At 37.5% G+C, this 23,020-nt stretch overlaps 1 protein-coding gene across 5 annotated transcripts in view; it reads right to left on the reverse strand.

Annotated features, from left to right (window-relative positions):
- The window catches only part of Ddx59 (DEAD-box helicase 59), an 89,263-nt gene that overhangs the window by 11,744 nt on the left and 54,499 nt on the right, over positions 1-23,020 (reverse strand). Inside the window, exons 1-5 of one of the 5 annotated variants that reach the window (XM_078022556.1) lie at positions 10,275-10,360; positions 9,340-9,408; positions 8,458-9,254; positions 6,897-7,064; positions 1,295-1,384 (exon numbers count right to left, since the gene is read on the reverse strand). In XM_078022556.1, the coding sequence (XP_077878682.1) occupies positions 1,295-1,384; positions 6,897-7,064; positions 8,458-9,243 (1,044 nt within the window). In that variant the 5' untranslated portion in view covers positions 9,244-9,254; positions 9,340-9,408; positions 10,275-10,360. Of the gene's footprint in view, positions 1-1,294; positions 1,385-6,896; positions 7,065-8,457; positions 9,255-9,339; positions 9,626-10,274; positions 10,361-10,547; positions 10,715-23,020 lie in introns of those variants that run through there. The other 4 variants (XM_078022558.1, XM_078022553.1, XM_078022554.1 and 1 more) reach the window with 4 other exon arrangements.

A 23,020-nucleotide genomic window follows, 5' to 3' on the forward strand; every position in this document is an offset into this window, starting at 1 on the left:
AATCCCAGCAACTCAGGGGGCTAAGGCAGCAGGATTGCAAGTTCAAAGCCAGCCTCAGCAAAAGTGAAGCACTAAGCAACTCAATGAGACACTGTCTCTAAATAAAATATAAAATAGGGTGGGGATGTGGCTCAGTAGTTGAGTGCCCCTGAGTTCAACTCCTAGTACCAAAAAAAAAAAAAAAAACTTTTCTCAGGCTCCAATGATATGGATAACTTAGGAACATGAGTTTAACAACAAATGGAAATGTAGTCTTATGGGCAGTTTAAATCTGATGATGATCACATGCAATAAATGAGTTCCATAAAGAGACCAAGGCAGGAAAATGCTGACTTAGCAGATATTTTAAACGATAGAAAAACATAATCTTACATTCTTTAGGACTTTTTAGTCTATGAGACATCTCTGCAACCATTCTTCATTCTGGCCACTGCTCTAGAAGATTAAGTAACTTCCAAAGTTTCATAGGATATGGCACAAATGTCTAAACCTTGGTCTTCAGAGTCTTTGCTACATTTCTTTCCACATCCTCCAGTACCCCACTGTTACTTACTTGGGTTTAGAGGACATACCAGGATGCTATCACTGATCAACAACTGGCATTCCACATTTCTATCATTCCTGGGTAACACCAAAACTCTACTCTATCACTTCTGGTGGGACCTATGTGAAGTTAAATGTACCCTGCAAGCAGGAATGGAATATACCCAGTGTGGGCTGGTACACGGTTCTGTATTCTCATGCTTGTGTGTATGATGGAATATGACATAATATTTATGATAATAATGCAGTTACTTACCTTCTTATAGAAGCCCAAAATATAAAATGCCTATAATGGTATACTAACAATGAAAATTATAACCACGAGTGCTTATGACCACACAGAAAAAAAGAAAGCAAAAAGGTCACCCAACTAAGAATTATTTAGCTACCTCCTCCACAATTCCTGGTAATAATTATATGTCACTGATTCCCCTACTTTTGCAGACAAATGATATGAATCATCAAATGTTTAAAAAATTTATCACTAAGAAGATAGTACCAGTTGAACTTATGTTTCCTGTCAATTAGGAAAAGACAGTTCTGGTTTAATTTTAGCGTTAGCTCTACATAGGAAATAGCTTAAGTACCACTACTGTAATTTTTTAAAAGTCATGGAATTTTTTTCTCTGTGGAGAAAATGCCCTACATATACAATACAATTTTATAACTATAACATACTTTATGAATTTATAACATAATTTATGAGTTATACAAAGTTATGTGACTAATATTTTTAAATACCACTACTTACCTCATCTACTACTACAATTTTTATTCCACCAAGTGCTACAGAGTTCTGTTTTATTATATCCAGAAGTCGCCCAGGGGTTGCTATGATAACCTGAATAAAAGAGAAAAAACAAATTTAAGAATTAGACAACATTTACTCATTTATTCTATTTTTATTGAGTGACTAATATGTGCCAGATACTTGCTAAGTACTCAGAATTCATTGGTAGAGAAGTCAGACACAGTTTCTATTCTCAGAAAACATGAAATATAAAGGAAGAAACAAATAATGCTAATGAGATAAGTATGGTGTTGGGAGTAGCCCTGGCTCCAAAGACTAACTTCCCCATCCCCCAAGAAGAGCCGTCCAATGGTGAGCCCTGCTAGCTCACATGATACTTACCCACCAATCAGACTAGCCCTGCTGGCTCACCTGATCCTTAACGCACCAATCAGACTAGCCCTGCTGGCTCACCTGATCCTTACCCACCAATCAAAAAGCACCCCATGCCAACTGTCAAACCAGCCCCGGCTCTATAAATATGCAGAGCTGTTCCTCAATAAACGGGCATTTTCTCTGACGGCAAGCCTTGATCGTTCTTTCATAAGGTATACAATAAATGGAGGTATCTGTTGTCAGTCCTACCTTAAACTTGAGCTCAAACTACAGAATCAGTGGTAATCTGCAAGGTGAGTGGTCCAGACAGAGGGAAAGCATCTATATAATTTCTGAGACTGGGAGACCACTGAGGCCTACAGCTGGTAAGGGAAGTGTGTAATGGAGAGTGAGGCTTGAGGATTGGCAAGGACAAGAAAGGGGCTTGTAGGCTGGCTGACAGCTAGTTGGCTCTGTGAATATAAATGCAAATTCCTTAACCTCTTTGGGCCTATTCTTTCTTTCCTCTTTTTTTTTTCCTCCTTTTTTTTCTGGGTACCAGGGATTGAACTTAACTACTGAACCACAACACCAGCCCTTTTCATTTTTTGTTTTGAGACAGGGTCTTGCTAAATTACCTAGGGCTTTGCTAAGTTGTTGAGGCTGGCTTGAACTTTCGACCCTCCTGCCTCAGTCTTCTGAACTGCTAGGATTTCAGAGGTGTGCCACCATTATTTCTTTTATAATTAAACTGCTGGGTACAATGATTTATATGTTTATTCAAGGCTCTTAAGAGTTTTATAATATATTACTTAAAGTAGTAGCTAAAAGTAGGGGCTCTTTAGTAAAACTTCAGCAACAACCCTACTCTTTAGCATTTAATAATGGTGTATCTGTTCTCTCACCCAGAAAATGAAAATGATAATAATTATTGTGACAATTAAATGAGAGTTCCTGGTACAAAGTAGAATTACACATGATCTAATAAATTTAATTGTATTCCACTTTTCAAATATATAACAACAGAATGGTAAAAAGCACTGAGGATGATAAAATCTCAGGGTTATAAAGATCCGTGTCCTAGAACTATAAAGTTCTGCTTAGGTACCTCAGAAACATCACAAATATTCAAATCAATTTTAGTTATTTTGAGTTGAGTGTACTTCTTCTATTCTCTTCTTCCTATCTGCTGGTTTTAGGTTATAAATTATTTTTTCATTTTTGCAGTGTCTTCCCTTGCATTTTAACAAATATATAATTTAATAAAGTATGAAGATAATTAAAACTTTTATATTATTTTCCTGAATAGTCAAGGATAAATGCTTTAACACCATGTGATTTTGGCCAGTATTTACCTATGTCACACTTTTCTTTCTAGAATTATTTATCTGTAGAATATCTCAGTTTGAAAGCTCCTTCAGATGGTAATAATCTTGCAGTTCTGTTTATCTAAAAGGGTCTTTATTTTGCCCTAGGTCTTGAAAAATGTTTCAGTGTTTTTTTCTCAGAGAGCACTGGGGAATTCACACAGGCTGGTGGGAGGGGTGGGAATGACAGCAGGAGCAGAAGAGGGCTGGAGCCTGAGGGATGGAAGTGAAGTGGGACCTAGTGAGGAAGCATCACCATGTGGGAGGGGAGAGTGTGTGTGGTGGGACAAGTCAAATCAATAAATAAAAAAAAGAAAAGTGGGGGGCTGGGGCTGTAGCTCAGTGGTAAAGCACTTGTCTCCCATGCCTGAGGCACTGGGTTCGATACTCAGTATCACATAAAAATAAATAACTATACCGTGTGTTCATCTACAACTAAAAAATTTAAAAAACAAAAAAAAGTGAGTGGCTGGTTTCCCCTGTAAGAGTTACAAATATGGAAACAAACAAACAAACAAAAAGAAACTTAAAGGAATTCCTGTTGTGTTGAATTAGAATTGTAACTATTAACATGAACTCATTATCTCATAGTCTCCAATAACTACACACAGAAAGACACACACTTATATTTATCCCCCAGATCTATTTACTACAAGGTCCTAAACGCAGTAATAGTCCAAACACAATGAGCATGGGGAGAACTCAATCTTGGTTTCTAAATACAATTCTCCACCAAAGGAGCCAGAGTTTTTGGAAAGACATGCCAGGCTGGGTCAGGGAAGAATAAGGCAAGCACAGAATCATGGAGATATGATTAAAGGGCACAACTTGAAGGTACTTCTATTGGTCAAATCAAGGACAAGTGGAATACCAAACAAATAATGACCATAACAGATTATAAACTTCTGAATAAAATAGGAAATGATGAGTTCATACTGTATAAATAAAATAAATGAATAAAATAAAAGTTTGGTGAAACACAAATTTACATATATCTAAGTACTCCTCCCAAAATATTTACTAATAACAAAAAAAGGGAACCATCTCTCAAGCTTCAGTGTTGGGTCGCTTCCTCTGTGAAGCCTTTCCTGATATGTGTTCTTCCCTCTGAGTTTCAGTTTCCTAAAGATCAAGATGTGGATCATAATTCCTACATTTTCCTTTATTTCACAGATTATATGGAAAAATGACTAGGAATAAAAGTTCTGCCCAGGAAGTCCATAATTAATAACAGAATTCATCTTCTAAATGATGCAAAGTATGGAAATAAAGGAATGAGTGGAGGCTGCCCTGGAAAACCATAAATGATGCAATGAGTGTTTATAAATAGTTTCTCTAGGAAGCAAAAGAATGTATACAGTAGCCAGGTTTCTATAAAGTTAACTGTAAAAGTAACTTTTGCAAATGGGATTTTACTTTAAATATACTTTAGGAGTTGGCCACTTAGAGGAATCTTTTGAAGAACTTATCATGTTTTTGTTTCTTAGGTTTGTATCTTTTAAGCAACAATTATTTGGAACTGTTTTATAACTAAATAAATTGGTCTTTGATGTCTGAAAAAAAAAAAGGGAAACTTTATATTGCTTTTTTTTTATCTTTATTTTATTTATTTATTTTTATGTGGTGCTGAGGATCGAACCAGGGCCTCCCACATGCTAGGCAAACGCAATCCCAGCCCCTACATTTACTTAACAGATACTATCACTCAGAAAAGACAGACTGAAATCTGCCACTTAAAAGGATACAATTAAAAAAAAAGCAAAGCATCTCTTCTGTAAAATTTCTGTCAAAGATATGCTGAATCTAATCAATTAAGGGATGTTCTTTAAAGTCAGCAGACTGTAAATCTTAGAAATGGTAAGATCATGACAAAACCAAAAAGACTAAGGAACTGTTCTAAACTGAAGGAGATGACAGAGACATGACAACTAAATGCAATTTGATTTTGAATGGGATTTTTGTGCTATTAAAAAAATGGGACAATTATAAAAATAAGAGTCTAAGGTATAGATGATTATCAATGCCAATTCCTGATGTATTCTAATATCAATGTTAATTTCCTGATTCTATAACTGCATTGTGGTTATACAGGATAATGTCTTTGTAGAAATGATACTGTAAGATACATGGGGCATCGAATTAACAACGTACTTTCAAGAAGCTTGGGGGAACCGAGGTTTGTATAGCGTATGGCCACCTTTTTTTTAAGTTTGAGACTTAAAAATAAGTGAAATACAGTGAAAACACTGTACCCAACCATATGAGCTACTACATGCTGCAAGCTAGAGATTACTACCAATGCATTACATTATTTATTTTAAGAATGAGAATGCAAGATTAGTTGCTTAAAAGCTGTTTAGAATTTGCACCTACATACCTATTATATTCTATGCAACAAAAATAAATTTAATTCAGAGGCTGATGTGAATTATAATAACCCAATTTCAAATTGATGTCCATCAAAATATTTTTTAAATAATTTATTTTTTAGTTTTAGGTGAACACAATGTATTTATTTTACATTTATGTGGTGCTGAGGATAGAACCCAGTGCCTCATGCATTGCAAGGCTAGCACTCTACCACTAAGCCACAAACCCAGCCCCAATCCAAATATTTTTAATGTTTACTTTATAAAATACATTGTTAAACTTATAATTTTATATTAATAAAAAAATATTTATCTGTTTTATATATTGAAGGTCCATGCTGAAAAATCATTGATCCAATGTCCCACTATTAATCTGTAATGTCTTACAATTATATTTTACATATATATATATATATATATATATATATATATATATTTTTTTTTTTTTTTTGTATCAGGGATTGAACACAGGGGCACTCGACCACTGAACCACATTCCCAGCCCTATTTTGTATTTTATTTAGAGACAGGGGCTCACTGAGTTGCTTAGCGCCTTGCTCTTTGCTGAGGCTGGCTTTGAACCCACAATCCGTCTCAACCTCCCGAGCCACTGGGATTACAGGTGTGTACCACCACGCCTGGCATATGTTTTAAATCTATCAAATACACCTCATTTTATCTTCACAACATTCATATAAGAAAGGCTATTATTCACCCATAGAAGTCCCTGAATACTGCAGAGCTTCATGCCAGCGGATAAGTAACTGTTGATGCTTCCTCTAACAGTGCTCCCACCGTCTCCCCGGCATCTCAATTCCTCCCCCTGGGATTCGAGGAGCTCTATAATTACCTTCAAAATTGAACAATTGATGCTCAGAAGAGCAGGGAGCCTCCAGGACCCAGCCCCTGCACTAAGGCTACCGTCCACTGTGGTCAGCATATGTGCCAATCCTGTCATTAAAATTTTTACTTTAAAGGCAGGTATCTTCACCTCTATTCAAACTCAAGAAAAGTGAGGCTTAGGGAAGTTAAGTGATTTATCTACAGCCATATTACTACCTAATTTCCAAAGCTATAACTAGACCACACTGCTTTTACATATTTTTGTATATCTCAGAATATATAGATTATAACATGATAGCATAACTAAGGAAGGAGTAGTCAGGTAAATTAAGCCTTCAATTCTAGCAACTATAATTTACTGACTATGGATCTTTCACCTTCTCAATCATAAAAGATGGGATATACCAACCTATCTCCAGAGCAAATGTGATGGTTAAATGGAATAACCTATGTGAGAATATCCAGCGGCATTTGGCATACAACAGGCACTCAATAAACTGTGCTTCTCTCCTATATAAAATGAACTTTAAAGAAATATTTAGTCTTAAACAAGCATTTTAAAGCTACATAAAACCACACTTACTCCTCAAGGGGGAAAAAAAACCCAACTATTAGCTCCTATATCTCTTATAAAACTTTTTCAAGGACATTATATCAAATGGATGCTTACCTTCACATGTTGTCGCAAACGATAAAGTTGTGGAGGTAAAGGCAAGCCCCCTACAAGAAGCACAGTCTTCATTCGTGGCAGACCACTCATCAATTCTTTAGCTTGTCTCTCTATCTGAATGGCTAACTCTCTCGTTGGTGTAAGAACAAGTGCAGATGGAGTTTTTCTCTGCAAAGACAAGAAAGGCAAGTCAGAAACACTAGCAGTTAATTCCTGCTGATATGGAAAAAAATCACCACAGTGATTTCAGGAACATTTCCCTTCTGTTTCCATCAGCCCAAGAGATACAAGCTCTCCTGCCTTCTGATCATTGAATGCAGGTTTTGCCTCCAATGACCATGATAAATTGAATCCATTTCTTATATAATACAGATACACAATGAAAGATCAAAACTGGGAGCAGGGAGAGGTGTTCATTGTCACCAAAGTGGGAAAACTGAGGGACTGTTCCTTGTTAACTGGATCCTGCAATCTTTAGCCAGTCTTCTCTATAGAGAAAACCCAATAGTCACCAGGAAGATACTGTTGAAATTGGGCATTCTACCTATTATCTTTCCCTCTCAGCTCTCTTGTAGATTCTTCCATTGTCCAAAAAAAAAAAAAAAAAGAAAAACCAAAAAACTTTTATTTTTTATATATGTGTGTATCCATATCTTATTTTCTGCCTTCTAGTTCTATTTTGGTCCTTACCACTCTTTAGATTTTCAAATATTTCTCTTTTATCCTTTCTTTGGCCCATATTTACTCTTTTTCTTCCTTGCCATACGTCAGAGCTCACAAGCTCATCAGTACAGGTCAAGCATCCCCAGTCTGAAAACCTGAAATCCAAAATATTTTAAGCACCAACATGATGTTCAAAAGTTTCAGATTTTGGAGCATTTTGTATTTTGGATTTCTGAATTAGGGATGGTCAACCTGTAATATCTATAAAAATGTTTCAAAATCAGCAAAACTTTTAATCACTTCTGGTCCCTAGCATTTCAGATAAAGGATATTCACTGTATTTGGAATCATTACTCAAAATGTTTGTCAAGCAAATTATCTGTGAAAGGTCTTTATACACTGTAAGCTAACAAGCAAGATAAGGTGGTATTATTTCAGGATGGACCATGGATCATATTTAAGGGTATATTTTGAAACTCTGTACAACAGGGTTGCAACTTTGATAGACAGCAGTTCCTTCAAAATACAAAATCCAAGAAGGCTTAACTGACACATAAACTACAGCTCATGTAATCAGCAGAATTTTTTCCATGAGATCAAAAGCTTATTCTTTTAAGAGAAAATCTGTTGAAAATAAAGGTTTTGGAAATAATTTTTTAGACCTTCAATGCAGAGATCTTTGATTCAATTTAAAATGGAAAAATTCTCTAAAATTATGTTTTGCATATGAACTATAAGAAGCAAAATCAGGAGGAGCTCCAGTGGCTAAAGTTATAAATACCTAGTTTCAACTTGCATTTTTAAAACGGTTAAGAATGAAACATAAAAAAATTAAAAATGATGAAACGGCAAATATGTCATTATTTTTAATAATAATACATGCAAACTCTATAAATACCTCAAATAAAGCTCGGATGATAACAGGAAGAAGAAAAGCAGCTGTTTTTCCTGAGCCAGTATCTGCACTGGCCAGAATGTCTCTCCCCAGAAGACCCACTGGAATCATCTGCATTTGGATGGGGGTTGGCACTTCATAGCCCGATTTCTTCAAGTTGTTATTTAAGGCCTCAGGGAAACCACAATGTTCAAAGTCAATAATGGGCCTTGTGACTTCTTGCCCTTGAACTAAAATTCCTAGCTGCTGTTTAAGATTTTCAATCTGGTCCTCCTGAAGGTTCAAAATAAAGGGGTGTTCTTTGTAGACATAAACATCATCAAGTGGAGGAGGCTCTGGCTCAGAACCGGCTTTCTGTGGACTGCTCAGTTTTAATTTCTCATCCTTTTCCTTAACCTGGAGAAGATGTTTTGCTTTACACTCTAAGCTACACACATCTTCATCTGTCTTATCACAGATATACTCTCCATAACGGCCACAGACAACACAGACAGGCTCTCCAGGTTCTGCCCAGCGCTGTGTTTTGGAAAATGACTTCACAGGCTCTTCAGCACCCTGTTCAGGTCCTACCAAGCCTGCCTCAGCCAACTGGCCAGCAGGACTGGGAAAGGAGCCTGATTCGCTTCTGGGCCTGTCTGGTGCAGTGGTTTCTTTTGTAACTAAAGCATCAACATCTCTGCCTTTGTCCAAATGAAGGTCTTCGGCTTCTGGCTTAATTTTCTTAGCAACACAACTTTTGATGTCATCATTAGCATTCCTCTTGATTTTGAGAGATCTTGGAACAAACATCCTTCAATATTCTGTTGAGAAAAGGGTAAGAAATATTTTACCCTCAATTCAGTTTACATATAAAGTACCACATGATTATGTGTCCCAAGGTTTTACCTCAAGGGAATAGTGAAGACGACATGGCATTTCTTTACACTTAGCTTTTCTTCCATTTATCAGTTTCTTCTGGTTAAAAACAAAACCAAAAAAATAGTCTTTTCTTTACACACATGAGCGGTAGAAATACTGCACACATTGCTCAACCCAGCCCTGGTGTGCCTAGTTTACTTCTATTCATTGATTACTTGCATTTTGAGTCAGATATTATAGAAATTCTAAAGTAAATACTTCTTTAATATTTTCACAAAGAAAATTGAAGGGATACTTCACAGTTAGAATCTTTAAAATCAAAACCACAAACCATAGAGAAAAATGTTGTTATTTTTAAGTAATATTTATGGACTGCTTATTTTGTACCAGTGTTTAGTGCCTCACCTAATCTTCACAATCATGTAAAGTAGGTTAGTGTGTAAAGTAGGTTAGTGTACATATTATATATATTTTATATACCATATTGCAAAAATTACAATAACACGATATAGCATAATAAAATGTATGTATATCAACGTGCATATAAATATTCATATATAAACACATTTTACACATAAACTCAGCCACCTAAAGATGAAGTTTATTTGTCCAAGCTCACATGTAAAATGCCTGAGACCCAGCATTCTGGCTCCAGAACACAAGCTATTTTTTACAAAAAGAGCTTGCAAAATTGTTTTTGTAAAATTACAGTAATTGGGAAAGACCACTCTTAATTAATTTAAGGACTATCAAATATACTAATATTTTTCTAAAAAAAAATTATTGGCATAAATTGCCAGATTCCATTTTCCGGGCCGGGGTAGGGGGAGAATAAAACGCAATGAGGGTCCAGAATGAACATTCTAACTCTCTGAAAGAGTAAAGGGGTCGGTGGGGACAGCTCTAAGCGAACAAGTAATAGCTCAGAACACAAAGTCTTCAAATGACGAAATCGAACCGACTCGGGCAGGGCAGGCAGCCTCGCGGCCTCCAGTTCTCGCCAACGCCCCCCGCACCCTGGCGCGTTCCCAGACCCTCCCCACAGGCGTCGCCTCCCACCTACACCCGGCGGCCGCGCACCCGCAGGCGCGCGTACGTCACGGCGCTGCTAGGAAACGCGACGGGCGGGGCGTCGGGTTCCGGACGGAGGCCTGGACTCCGCTCTGCAAGGGTGGAAAGGGAAACCGATTTGGGGGGCCCACACTGCTGCCGCGCCTCTTGCCCCGGTTCCTCACCCGCGCGGATCGGAGGCCGCATCTGCTTCCTCTCCGGGCCGGCTCACCCTTTCAGGCGCTGGGCCTGGCCGGCTACGGACAAGGCCGAAATGCGGCCCGCACGATCCACCTCTCCGGGTTTTGGAAGGGGCCGGGCTCCTGCCCGGCGGAGGGAAGGGGCGGGGCCTGGCGAGGAGGGGCGGGGCCGGGAAGCTCCGCGCTCTTTCTACGCCCCTCCCCGGCTCCCGCGGACTGTCAATCTCTGAGCCGAGCTGGAGCTGAGCAGGTTCTGTATGGAGTGCCCAGTTTGGGAATCCTTTTGGGAGAATTTACGTAATCGAGTAGGCCGGGATTGGCGAAAAAGTCAGACCCGCGCGGAAAGACGCAAGAGGGTGGCGCTGGGGCCTGGCATACTTGGAAAGTGGGAAGTTTGAGCGTGACAGGGAGGGACAGAGCCCCCGTTCGGCCGGAAAGCGCCGTTCCGCCTTCAGCTGGCAAGAATAAGTTGAAAAATTAAACAGTGCACTTAATGGGTAGCATTTAACATACCGAGTACTGTTTCAACCACCACCATACTCCACCTTAGCACCAAGAAAGAACCCAAAATGAGACAAAAAGGCACAGGCTACACATACATCAGGGTTCTTGGTCTCTGTGGGTTGCCTTTCTCTGCCTTCCCAGCCTCTGGAGCTCTCTCCCAGGAAACTAGTGGTTGAGAAGGGGAAGGTGGGGAAGAGGAGGGGAAGGAGGAAAGTAAAGGTTAATAACTTGGGGTGTATTCTTAAATATTTTCCCATCTAATATTTGATGCATACAAAATAATATATTTAACGAACACGTGAAATTTAAAACATACTAATAAAAAGAAAATCTGACCCAACCACATCATCAATATTTAGCACTTACTTCTGTATCTCCAGGATTCTACTCCTTGCCTCTTCCTCCACCCCCATTATCAAGTTTTATTTGTAGGTTCTGCTTTCCATTTTTAGTAGATGCATTTTGGATGCATCTCTAAACTATTGTTTCATTTTCTTCTTGTAAAAAAAATATAGTTAATATATAGATAGCCTTCCCAGATTTGCTTTTATTACTCAACTTTTGTTCCTTTGACTCATCAAAGTAGTTAAGGGTAATAGTAGAAATTTAATTTTCACTGCTTAGTTAAATGGGAGTTCTTTCCTGTCAGAAATGTATTCAGACATGATTATTTAAAAATGCACTCTTTAAAAGTTTCCCTGCTCTGGCACTGGGAATTGAACCGAAGGCATTTCTGACCCTTTTATTTTTTTATTTTGAGGCTGGGTCGTGATAAATTGCTGAGGCCCTTAAACTTGCATCTAGCTACATTATTATTTCTATGTTGATAGCAATCACACTAAATGTATCTGCTTCCCTGAGTTCCTCACTACATTGCTAAGGGCCTTACTAGATTGCCAAGGCTGGCCTCCAACTTGCAATCCTCTTGTCTCAGCCTCCTGAGTGGCTGGGATTACAGGTGTGTGCCACTGCACCCAGCTAACTGTTCACTTTTGAGCATAATAATTTTTCAAAATTCTGTATGTTTTCTTTAAAAACCTTACTCTTCTCTGATCTTGTAAACTCATGCCCCCACAAAATCTGGCTTTGTTCCTGGTAATAACAAGGCTAGCAGGACATTTTTGATCACCTTCAGCAAGTGTATCTGAGAATCATTTGAATCTGTGAGCAGCACTGTTGGAACAGAGGGGAGGGAGATGTCCAACTTTCAAAGATAACTCTGAGATACTGTCTGAGTGGTTGTACCAATCTCTTTTGCCTTCAGTACTGATAAGCTCTAGCCTCCCACATTCTCTCCAATCCTCCTTATTGTCAGACTTCTTACTTTTTTGGTAGTTTACAAAGAATAAATAGGTACCTTATGTCAAAATGAACCTCACTAGTGTGTATAACTAGAATGTATAAACAAAAAATATTTAGGGATTGATTCGGGGGCACTCAAGCACTGAGCCACATCCCCAGCCCTATCTTGTATTTTATTTAGAGACAGGGTCTCACTGAGTTGTTTAGCACCTCCCTTTTGTGAGGTTAGCTTTGAACTCGGGATCCTTCTGCCTCAGCCTGCTGAGATTACAGGTGTGCGACATGACGCCTGTCCCAATAAAAACATTTTTAAAAAAGAATAAGTAGGTGCCACATTATGATTTTAATTTGCATTCTTTATTTACTGATGAAGGTAAGCATTGAGCATTTTTTAACGTAGTGCTTCATTGATGTTTCTTCCTCGTTTAAGCATTGGAAAAAAATGTGTATAAATATATGTATTATTTATACCAATCTTTTGTCAATTGTAGTTGTTGCAAATATCTTCTCCTAGTTTATAGCATGTGTTTTTCCACTTTTGACAATGCATGATCTTATTTTAAGATTGGCTGTATGAGTGCTTAAATATATAAAATACATATTTACACATGTAGATGGATAGATATATGATATCTATTAAGTGACATATTTAAAGAGTAATTGATGCTGGGTATGGTGGCATACACCTATAATCACAGTTTGAGGCTATTCTGGAAAACTTAGTGAGACCCTGTCTCAAAAAAAATTTTTTAAAGGGAAGGGGATGTAGCCCTGGGTTTAATCTGCAGTACAAAACAAACAAACAAACAAAAAACCTGACTTTGATAACAGGTGATTTTTTTTTATAAACGGATTCAATATTTTTATTTTGTTTATTCATTTTTATATGGTGCTGAGGAGCGAACCCAGTGCCTCACATATGCGAGGCAAGCACTCTGCCACTGAGCCACAGCCCCAGCCCCCAATAGGTGATTTTTTTTTCATTTGAGAATTTCTAAGTTTCCTCATGGCATATGCACTGTGAAAGACTTAGAATAATGACTTAGAATTTTTTAAAAATTAAATTTATTTTTAACTGACACAAGCCCAGAAATGTATATATTTACAGGGTACTATGCTTTTAATTTTTAAAACACTTTAAACTTTCTTTGAAAAAGATCTAAGAAAGTTTTATGGCTAATACAATGTCCACATATACCCCATATGTTCTTTCACATAGATTTAGAGTTTACTTGTGTGTGAAAAAGATTTATTTGTTGTTGTTGCCTTTGAATCATTTAAGAGTAAATTATAGCATAAACCTCTGAAGACAAAATTTTTCTCTCATGTACACAAAGAACCATGCCCAAGGAGTTGGGGATATAGCTCAGTTGATAGAGTACTTGCTTTGAATGCACAAGGTCTTGGGTTCAATCCCCAGCAGCACAAATAAAATAAAAAAGAACAATGCTCAAATTTAGATAGGTTAACATCAATATAGTCTTCACTGAAGTTTGCCAGTTGATCTTCAGAGCAATTTCCTCCCAATCAGGAATCAAGTCCAAATTCTTTCCTTTTTTTTTTTAAACTTTATTTATTTATTTATTTATTTATTTGTATGTGTTCTGAGGATTGAACCCAGTTCCCCAAATATATTAGGCAAGAGCTCTACCACTAATCCACAACCTCAGCCTCTATTTTCCACTTTCTTTGTAGTCTTTGGATAAATAAATATCCCAAATTTAATATGGTTACACTTGTCAATCTTTTTCTTTCATAGCTCATAACTTTGCTGTCCAAAAATATCCTTACCTACCCTTAAGTCAAGAAGGTATTTTCTTAGAATTTTTTGGAAAAGTTTTACCTTTAACATTTAAATCATTAATCCATATGGAATTGGTTTATATTGTGTATGAAATAAGAATGCACTTCTTTGTTTTCCAAATGGCCAGCCAGTTGTCCAAATACTATCTATTGACTAGGATCCTTTCACAAGTGACCTTCAATGCCATCTCTGGTCACATATCAAGGTTCCACTATGTACAAGTCTGTGTCTGGACTCACTGTTCTCTTCCAAATTGTCTATCTATCCCTGTGCTGATATCATCCTGTCTTGATTATTATAGCTTTATTACATGTTTTGCTATCTGGTTGAGCAAGTTCCCTGACTTGAGCTTTCTTCAAGTGTCAAAAACTCTGCTCTTCTGTATACATTTTAGAATCAACTTGTCAGTTTAAAAAAAAAAAAAAAGTCTTGATGTGATTATGATTGGAAATGCATTATTTTGATACAATAATGAAGAGTATAGAAGAATATGTATTCCCCAATAGATAGGTGCAATGAGATGTATCAAATAAATCAAGCTTAGTTGTTCATTATTTTCTACATCTTTGCTAATGGTCATGTTCAGACTTACCTGTCAGTTTGCCTCTGTTATACTAATGGATGAAATAGATATGTCAATTTCCCATCAAAATGGTACATTTGTCCATTTTCCCCTGTTGTTCTAACATTTAAGGTTTTTTATTTTGTTTTGTTTTGTTTTTGTTTTTGTTTTTTTGGTGGTGCTACCAACTGAGCTATATCCCCAGCATTTTAGTTTTGTATACTTGGGGGCCATTTTAATTTATGATTTATATTTGTAAAACAATTTAAAACTTAATATGTAGTAGAATTTTACATTTGAATGCATTCACCAGAGTTCAGTAACCACCCTCTGCCACTCTCCATACAGACACAGGCTAGAATTATTTTATATACCCTCCTATATGACCAAATAACTTATTGAATACTTTGAGAAGCAGGAAGTTTTCCTTACAGGGAAGTCCAGATTTACTTTGGAGATCTTTAGAGTAGGCATTATGAAAGCATTTTTCAAACATTGACATGTTTAATTCTCAATATAATCCTGTAGAATAGGTTTTTAAAATCTCCATTGTACTAGTGAAAAAACAGGTTAGGGTAATTAATCAACTTGCCAGAGATCACACAGGTAGTTAATGGCACCATAGAAATTTATGCCCAGGTCTGTCAGGTCTGTCTCTTAAACCCACTAGTCCGCCTGCTTTTGTTTGATGATGCCAGTGGCACTCTACCACTGAGCTACATCCCAGTCCTTTTTATTTTGAAACAGGATCTTGCTAAGCTGCATGGAGCCTTACTAAATTGCTAAGCCTGGCCTCTAACTTGGAATTCTCCTGCCTCAGCTTCCTGAGTTAGTAGGATTACTGGTGTGTACCACTGTTCCCAAGCACTAACCTGTTTTTTATGTTAGATCTATAACCATGTCCCCTTATTTTCAATCAAGGGATCTGGTTCCAACCACTATTTTTCATGTTCCTAGCATTTCCGAACTTTTTGGAAACCTTAGAAGAAAACTCAGGCTAATACATGTTTTCTAGCCCTGCCCAAATACCCTTAATTGTCTCACAGAAGTTTTGAACCTTTGACATAGTACACATTCATATTGTTGCTTTTGGAGAAGTAGCCTGTCTTGATGTGTGGGATAAATCATTCTTAATGTACAGTCTAGTAAGCTACAAATCATTTCCGTAAGTCAGTTGTTAAATATTGGGCTTTATGAAAGCTAATATTTAATCCAGCCTAATGATTAATGTGAAATCCTTCTCTTTTCAGGGCTGATAAGTCAAACCTCAGAATCATTCAGGTCTCACATGTGGCTTTCTAACCCACTATATGCTCTTTAATTAAAGAGCTTAGATTCAGATTTCCTCATAGGTCTCACCAGAAAACAATATAATTACCTGAAACTCCTATTTCTGTTTTATTTACAAAAAAAGCTTCACTAAAATAGTTTTACGGTGGTCTTTTAATTGTGGGGTCACAGAAAACATTCCCCAGAGTAGGTCATATGGAAATCACAGATGGCTTCACTAATACCTACTTATTATGCTTCATGGCAGGGAGGGACAGAAAAATACCCAGGGGTGACTCAGACCAGTTGTGGAATGCGTACATCTTGTGTATCCATCCTAAGAGTTTGCCTTTGCTATATCTTAGAGCAGGAAGTGCTGCAATAATGTGAGCTGACTTGTATGTTATTCTCATGTGCTGTTGAGACATGTATAGAAATAATAATGCCTAGCATTCTTTCATCTCAGGAAACCTCAATCTCATACCTATTAGTTTATAGTTACTCCCTACTCTTTAAGTATATGAGGCTTAAGAAGTTCCTATAAATTTAGCTCAAGGTAAAGACAGAAAAGCACAGATTGTTTACATTGGACTTGCCACTGAAATTTTTTTCACTTGAATCATCTCAATGTATCAGCCCAGAGCTTGGCTCCTATTACTTTCTTCCTACTGTACCTTTGCCTGATAAATAGCAAGACCATGACTTCAAATACTAAAAGTTGAGTTATTTAAACATTCAACAGATTGATGGCATCCACCTCGTGCCAGACCTGAGAATATAATGACAAAAAATATGAAGTCATAATCCTATGATTTTTTTTTCTTTTTGATATTGGGAATTGAACCTAGGGGCACTTAACTACTGAGTCACACCTCCATTCCTTTTTATATTTTATTTTGAGATAGGGTCTTGCTGAGTTGCTTAGGGCCTCACTAAGTTGCTGAAGCTGACCTTGAACTTGCTTTCCTCCTGCCTCAGTCTCCCAAGTCACTAGAATTACAGGAATGTGTCATTGTGCCCAGCTAAAGTCATAATTTCTGCCCCATCAACTTTACAGCAGAGGAAGGGAGACAGATAATTCCATTTTAAGTGCTATGCAGTGCCGCAGTCCAGCTGCAGCAAAAATAACCAGGGGTTGACGAACAACTTGTGTACGTTGATACAGCAGGAGTGGGAGCCATTTATTGTAGGACAACAGAGGTATTTATACATTCCACACAGCTTATCTTAATTAACATAAACTAGCTACAGCAGTCAACCAATAAGGAATCTCCACACTTAATGGCTTGCTGGCTACTTCACAAACCACTCCCTCTGGCAAAATGCCAGGCGCCATCCTGACTTGTTTACAGACTCTAACAATGCTGAACAAGTACAGGATTTCCTAGGAATGTGTAAGATGGGCACACAAACCAGATATGAGAGATTTGAGGAAGCATTCCAGAGGAAACGACATCTGAACAAAAATCTAGAAGCTAAATAGGAATCGAGATAACTAAAACAGGAAAGAAAGGCTTAATGTAATAGTATAGCATATCCAAGAAATTGAAAGAGGTTACATATCAATCTACTTAGGCCAAATTATGCTGCGGTGACAAAAGAGGACAAAGTCTCTTGTGATACCACCAAGCCTTGCTCTTTCTTATTTGTTATTTTGAGAAAGTCTTGCTAAGCTTCCCAGACAAGCCTTAAACTTAAACTTAAACTTAAACTCTGGCCTCAATCTCCTTGGTTGTAAGGATTATAGATGCATCCCATTGGATCCAGTCAGAGTATGTAATTCTTTCTTAATTACAGGGGCACTTAATCACTGAGCCACATCCCTAGCCCTTTTTAATATTTTATTTAGAGAGGGTCTTACTGAGTTACTTAGGGCCTCACTAAGTTGCTGAGGCTGGTTTTGAACTTATGATCCTCCTGCCTCAGCCTCCTGAGCCATTGAGATTACAGGTGTGCAAAGTACATAATTTTGACAGTGAAACTTCTGGGATACCAAATCAGGGGATGCCTAATTAGCACAAGTTCTATTTTACAACTTTGTATTCATCCGAAAACTTAAATTTACAAAGGTGTCATTTGGTGGTTAGGAAAAATAGACCAGCACTGAGCTATAAAACCTACTTTTGTAAACTTCAGCAAAGGGAGGCTCATGCAGATTTCACCATTTCAACCTTGCAAGGTTGTCACACTCTGAAGGCACCCAAGAGAGCTATGACCTTTAGCACACTTAGAAACCAGCTGCCATTCTACAGTCATTTTCCAGAGGAAAGATACTGTGCTGGATTTTTTCTTTCAAGTTTAGGCATGTTACTGGAGCATTAAATCCTTAAAAAAAAAAAAAAAAAAAAAAAGAGTAAAAGCATCTTAGGGTTTTCCAAGGGTAAATTTCTCAGCAGTGAACAAATTGAGAGCACCAATTCAAACATTCTTTTATCTGGAAGTAAACTCCTCTTCTTCCAGCTTTACTCTGCTAACTTCTCACACCATGATCATTTGTCAACCACATTGGGACCACTAATCTATTCACTTCTCTCTTTTCTCTGTCACTTACTGTCTTACTTTCTGTCTTATCCAACTGAGATTTTTGTACTGTGAGGGTTGGTTTCAGCATGCCAGCAATAAGTCTGAACTATTTTACTGAAATCAGAAATGTTTCAGCTCTGCCTAGAAGGCATGAAACATACTGACCAAGAGTGTTGCTTTATGACCCTGGGTGTAGAGAGTTGGTTCCCTGACATCTTTCAAAGGTGACCTATAGTTTTTTGTTGTTTAATCACTGTGAACTTGAGGATTTTAACATATTTGACATGCTTACTATTTCATTGTACTCACTATTCTTTCTGAAATGGAAATGGTTCCATTTTTGACAATAGGAATCTCTTAAGCTGGTCCAAGGGCCTCTTTCACATAAAACCCTAGAAGTCTTTTTTTTTAATTTTTTTTAGTCATCAATGGACCTTTCTTAAAAAAATTTATTTATATGTGGTGCTGAGAATCAAACCCAGTGCCTTACACATACTAGGTAAGCACTCTACCGCTGAGCCATGATCCCAGCGGCCCCCCAGTAGCCTTTGATAGTTTCCTTCTCCAGGATCATCTTACATATTTTTGCCTGACACTAGAAATTAGTCATTTCTACCTGGAGTTTGGGTTTCTGGTTCCCTGTAACAGAAAATGGTGTTCACAAGCCAGTCTAGGCATGAGAGGTGTTCATGTTATTAAATTGGTTATTGATTCTGTGTTTTGTTTTGTTTTGTTTTGTTTTTAGTGGACAGAGCAAAGATGTTATTTTTCTCTCTTTATCTATTTTTGGCAGGAGAAAAAAATGTCATGGGCTTATACAATTAAAATTAGAATCATAAGTTTTATTTAACTTCTTGGTTTGTTTGTTTGTCTATTTTGGCACTGGGGAGTGCATCCAGGGGTCCAATCCCAAGCCCTTTTTCTTTTTTTCTTTTGGCAATAGGAATTGAACCCAGGAGCACTCTAGCACTGAGCTACACCCCTTGCCATTTTTATTTTTTATTTTTAAACACAGTCTCTAAACTGCTCAGGCAGACCTCAAACTGGTGATCCTCCTGCCTCAGCCTCCCAAATCTCTAGAATTATAGACATGTACCATCACTCTTGGCTGATTTTATTTTAGTATCCCTTTCTTTTATGCTGAAAGTCTTCACTTCTAAAACTATTAGTATAATTAGTTATTTGTTATATATAAAATAGCCTCAGAATAACAATACCAAAGTTATTACTATTTATACTATTTAAACAGTTTAAAACATCTTTTTTTAAAAATTTTAAGTGTATCCCAGTGAAGATGTAATTTAACTAAATTTAGTGCATTTTAAAACCCTGAGAAATAATTCCTTATTATATGGTTAAGTAACTAAGCCAATACACAGAAGAATTAATTTGTTTCCTTTAGCTTTTGATTTTTAATTAACACATTTCCACTTTGATTTACTACTGTTTTATAATAATAAAACATTTACCTGGTTTGAAATCAAATCTACAATGTATATCCTAAAAAGTTTACCTTTTTGCTGGAAAAGGTGGCTTATGCTTGTAATCCCAGTGGCTCGGGAGGCTGAGACAAGAGGACCACAAGTTGGAAGCCAGCTTCAGCAACTTAGCAAGGCCCTAAGAAACTTAGCAAGACTCTGTTTCAAAATAAAAAATAAAAAGGGCTGGAGATGTGGCTCAGTGTAAATTGCCTCTGGGTTCAATCCCCAGTTAAAAAAAAAAAGCTTGACTTTTATTCTTGATTCTTCCACTTTATTTCTTCCTTCCCCAATAGATTACTTAAATTTTTTTTGATCTATCCTTCCGATTTTGAAAAAATAAGCAAATATTTTATATATGTGCACTAATGTATACATCCCCTTTTATATAAACAGGAGTATACAGCTGACATTTTGCCTACCCTAGTTTCAGTTAGCAATGTGTGCTAGAGATCATTTTGTAGTAGCATATACAATTATTCGTCATTCCTTCCCAGTACTCCATTTTGTGATTGCACTATGGCTCCAGTCTCTTGTCCATAAGTATTTGAGCTGTTTCCAGTTCTTTGCTATTATAAGTGCTGAAGTATAGTCTTCCAGGCACTTTATTAAGCTTATGTAAATATGATCATATTTTATTGAATCAGAAATTCCATTGATTATAAGACACACCACTATCCTATATAATCAAGGAAAAAAACACACTCTGCCAATTAATAAAGATGCCATTGATTGTGAGATGAATCTTAATTTGAGATTTAAAATGTAAAAAAAAAAAAGGTACATCTTAAAACTCAGGAAATGAGAATCTCATGCAACCCCTATATCAACCTAAAAAGCAAGTGTAACTAACTACCTAAAAACTCTGCCTGACACCTAAAAGGCACTAAATAAATATTTGTTGAATAAATGAATGAGCCCTCACTTTGCTCATGAGGAAACTCCGAAGTACAAAGTGGAACCAACTTGCCTGAGCTTAGACAGCCATTTACTGGCAGAACCTGGATTTGAACCAAGAAAGTAGTGACTCATCCTAGCTGTGCTTCCCCTGTATGAATTCGCGATCACCAGCTATAAATGGTCTCTCAACAATCTTGTTGCTTTTCTCTAGTCAACTGCACTTCTGTTTGCAGCAACAATTATGTTAAACCAGCATGTCCTCCCAAGTCTCAAGAGTCCCTTCTTCCACCTTCCCTGACCCTTGCCAGCACTGTGCATAAAAAACTTTGCCTCCAATTTCATAGACAATATGAAGCCATTACACAAGAAGTGCCTCAGCTTCTTACCAAACACAACTTCCTGTGTCATCACTGAGGACTCTCTCTTCCTTCCCAATATGCCAGTAGAGATTCCCTTTGTCCTACCAGAGGCTGACAGGAGAATCCCATTGGGACTAGAGATTCTATTCCTCCTGCCATTCCAGAATCTTAACATTAATAGTTTCCCCTTTCCTGCCCTATAAATCCAGCCTGTCCCTCGGCATCAGTTACCATTAAGTTGGCTTTATATAAGAAAGGACCCAAATTAATTGCAGTCATCTCTCCCTCATATATTATTTAAATTTTAGTTGGTCATTGTACACAGATTGAAAAGTATGAATCTTCTTCCTACCCTGATGTCAACCACTTAGTTACCCAGCCACTCTTACAGGTTTACAAGCGGTATTTAAAGCTGCAGCACTGGACTGGGAATGTTTGCCCAAAGAGAAGAGAGGGGCCCCGGGACACAGACCTCAGCACTGCAGCATTTAAAAGTAGAACAGAAGAATAACTGGCAAAAGATCTGAGAATAGACATCCCCCAAGAAGGAAACCCCATGGACTGTTTTGCCCTACAAACCAAAAGAAGAAAGTACTTAAAGAAGGAGAGAGTGTGTCTAATACTGCTCAGAGAATCAAGAAAAATAGCAACAGAAGCGACCATTGTATCTGGCAACAGGGAAGCTGTCAGTGGCTTAGATGAGAGAGTCTCCCGGGAAATGCACTGGAGGAGAAAATGTGGGGTAAAAGGTTAAGCCAGCTATTACGGTCAACTTAAGAAGTTTTGTTAGGGAGAGGAGCAGCGAAACTGGATTAGGGATAGGGTGTGATCAAAATAATATTTTTTCCCTTTGAAGATAGGAGCGATTATAATATATTATTTGCTGAAACTTGAGAAAGAGAGAAATTGATGATACAGGTGAGAGAGGAATAATTCTTAGAGCACAGTCCTTAAAACGCAAAATTTGTATGGGATCCAGAACACAGAAGCATTGGGCTTTAAAATGAGCAAGGACATTTGACCCATAGAACAAGGAGGTGATTCCCAGTGGGTACATACAAAGGTACGTTATAATCTGGGTAGTCCTTCTCTGATCTTTTATTTATTATTATTATTATTATTTCTTTAGTTGCAGATGGACACAATACTTTGATTGATTCTATTTGTTTATTTTTACATGGTGCCAGGGATCGAACCCAGTGCTTCATGCATGCTAGACAAGTGCTCTACCACTGAGCCACAATCCCTGCCCCATCTGCTCTTATACTTTATTTTATAGTCCAAAAAATGCAAGTCAATGTGGGCTACAGTTGAGATTGGGGAGAGATGGTATAATTCAGAAAGTTTAAAAATACAAAAGGGGTTAATTAGTCTTTTTTGAAGAGTGGGAAAGAGAACATTCCAAGGAATATGATAGGATTGTCAAGCATACCAAACATTCAAATGAGATTTGGGGGTCATGAATTTAAAGATCCGTGGACATGTTGAAGACCATCAGCTGAGCCATATTCAGAGGCTTGAGTGCTCTCCAGAGAGTAGACTGTGGGGTGGAACCAGAGCTGGAGACTTACCTAATGAATCCAACAGGGGGACCTTGGGGGAGAAAGGGGAAAGGGCTTTAAAGGGTTTGCAAGGAAATAATTATAAGTCTGTTCTATGACTTTAGACAGACTAAAGAGAAATGTGAGAACATGCGCAGTGGATTGATCGTAACTGCAAAAAGTGTGTGGATGGGCCTTTTTCTTTTCTTTCTTTCT

This window comes from Ictidomys tridecemlineatus, chromosome 10, assembly GCF_052094955.1.
Source record: "Ictidomys tridecemlineatus isolate mIctTri1 chromosome 10, mIctTri1.hap1, whole genome shotgun sequence".
NCBI lineage: Eukaryota > Metazoa > Chordata > Mammalia > Rodentia > Sciuridae > Ictidomys > Ictidomys tridecemlineatus.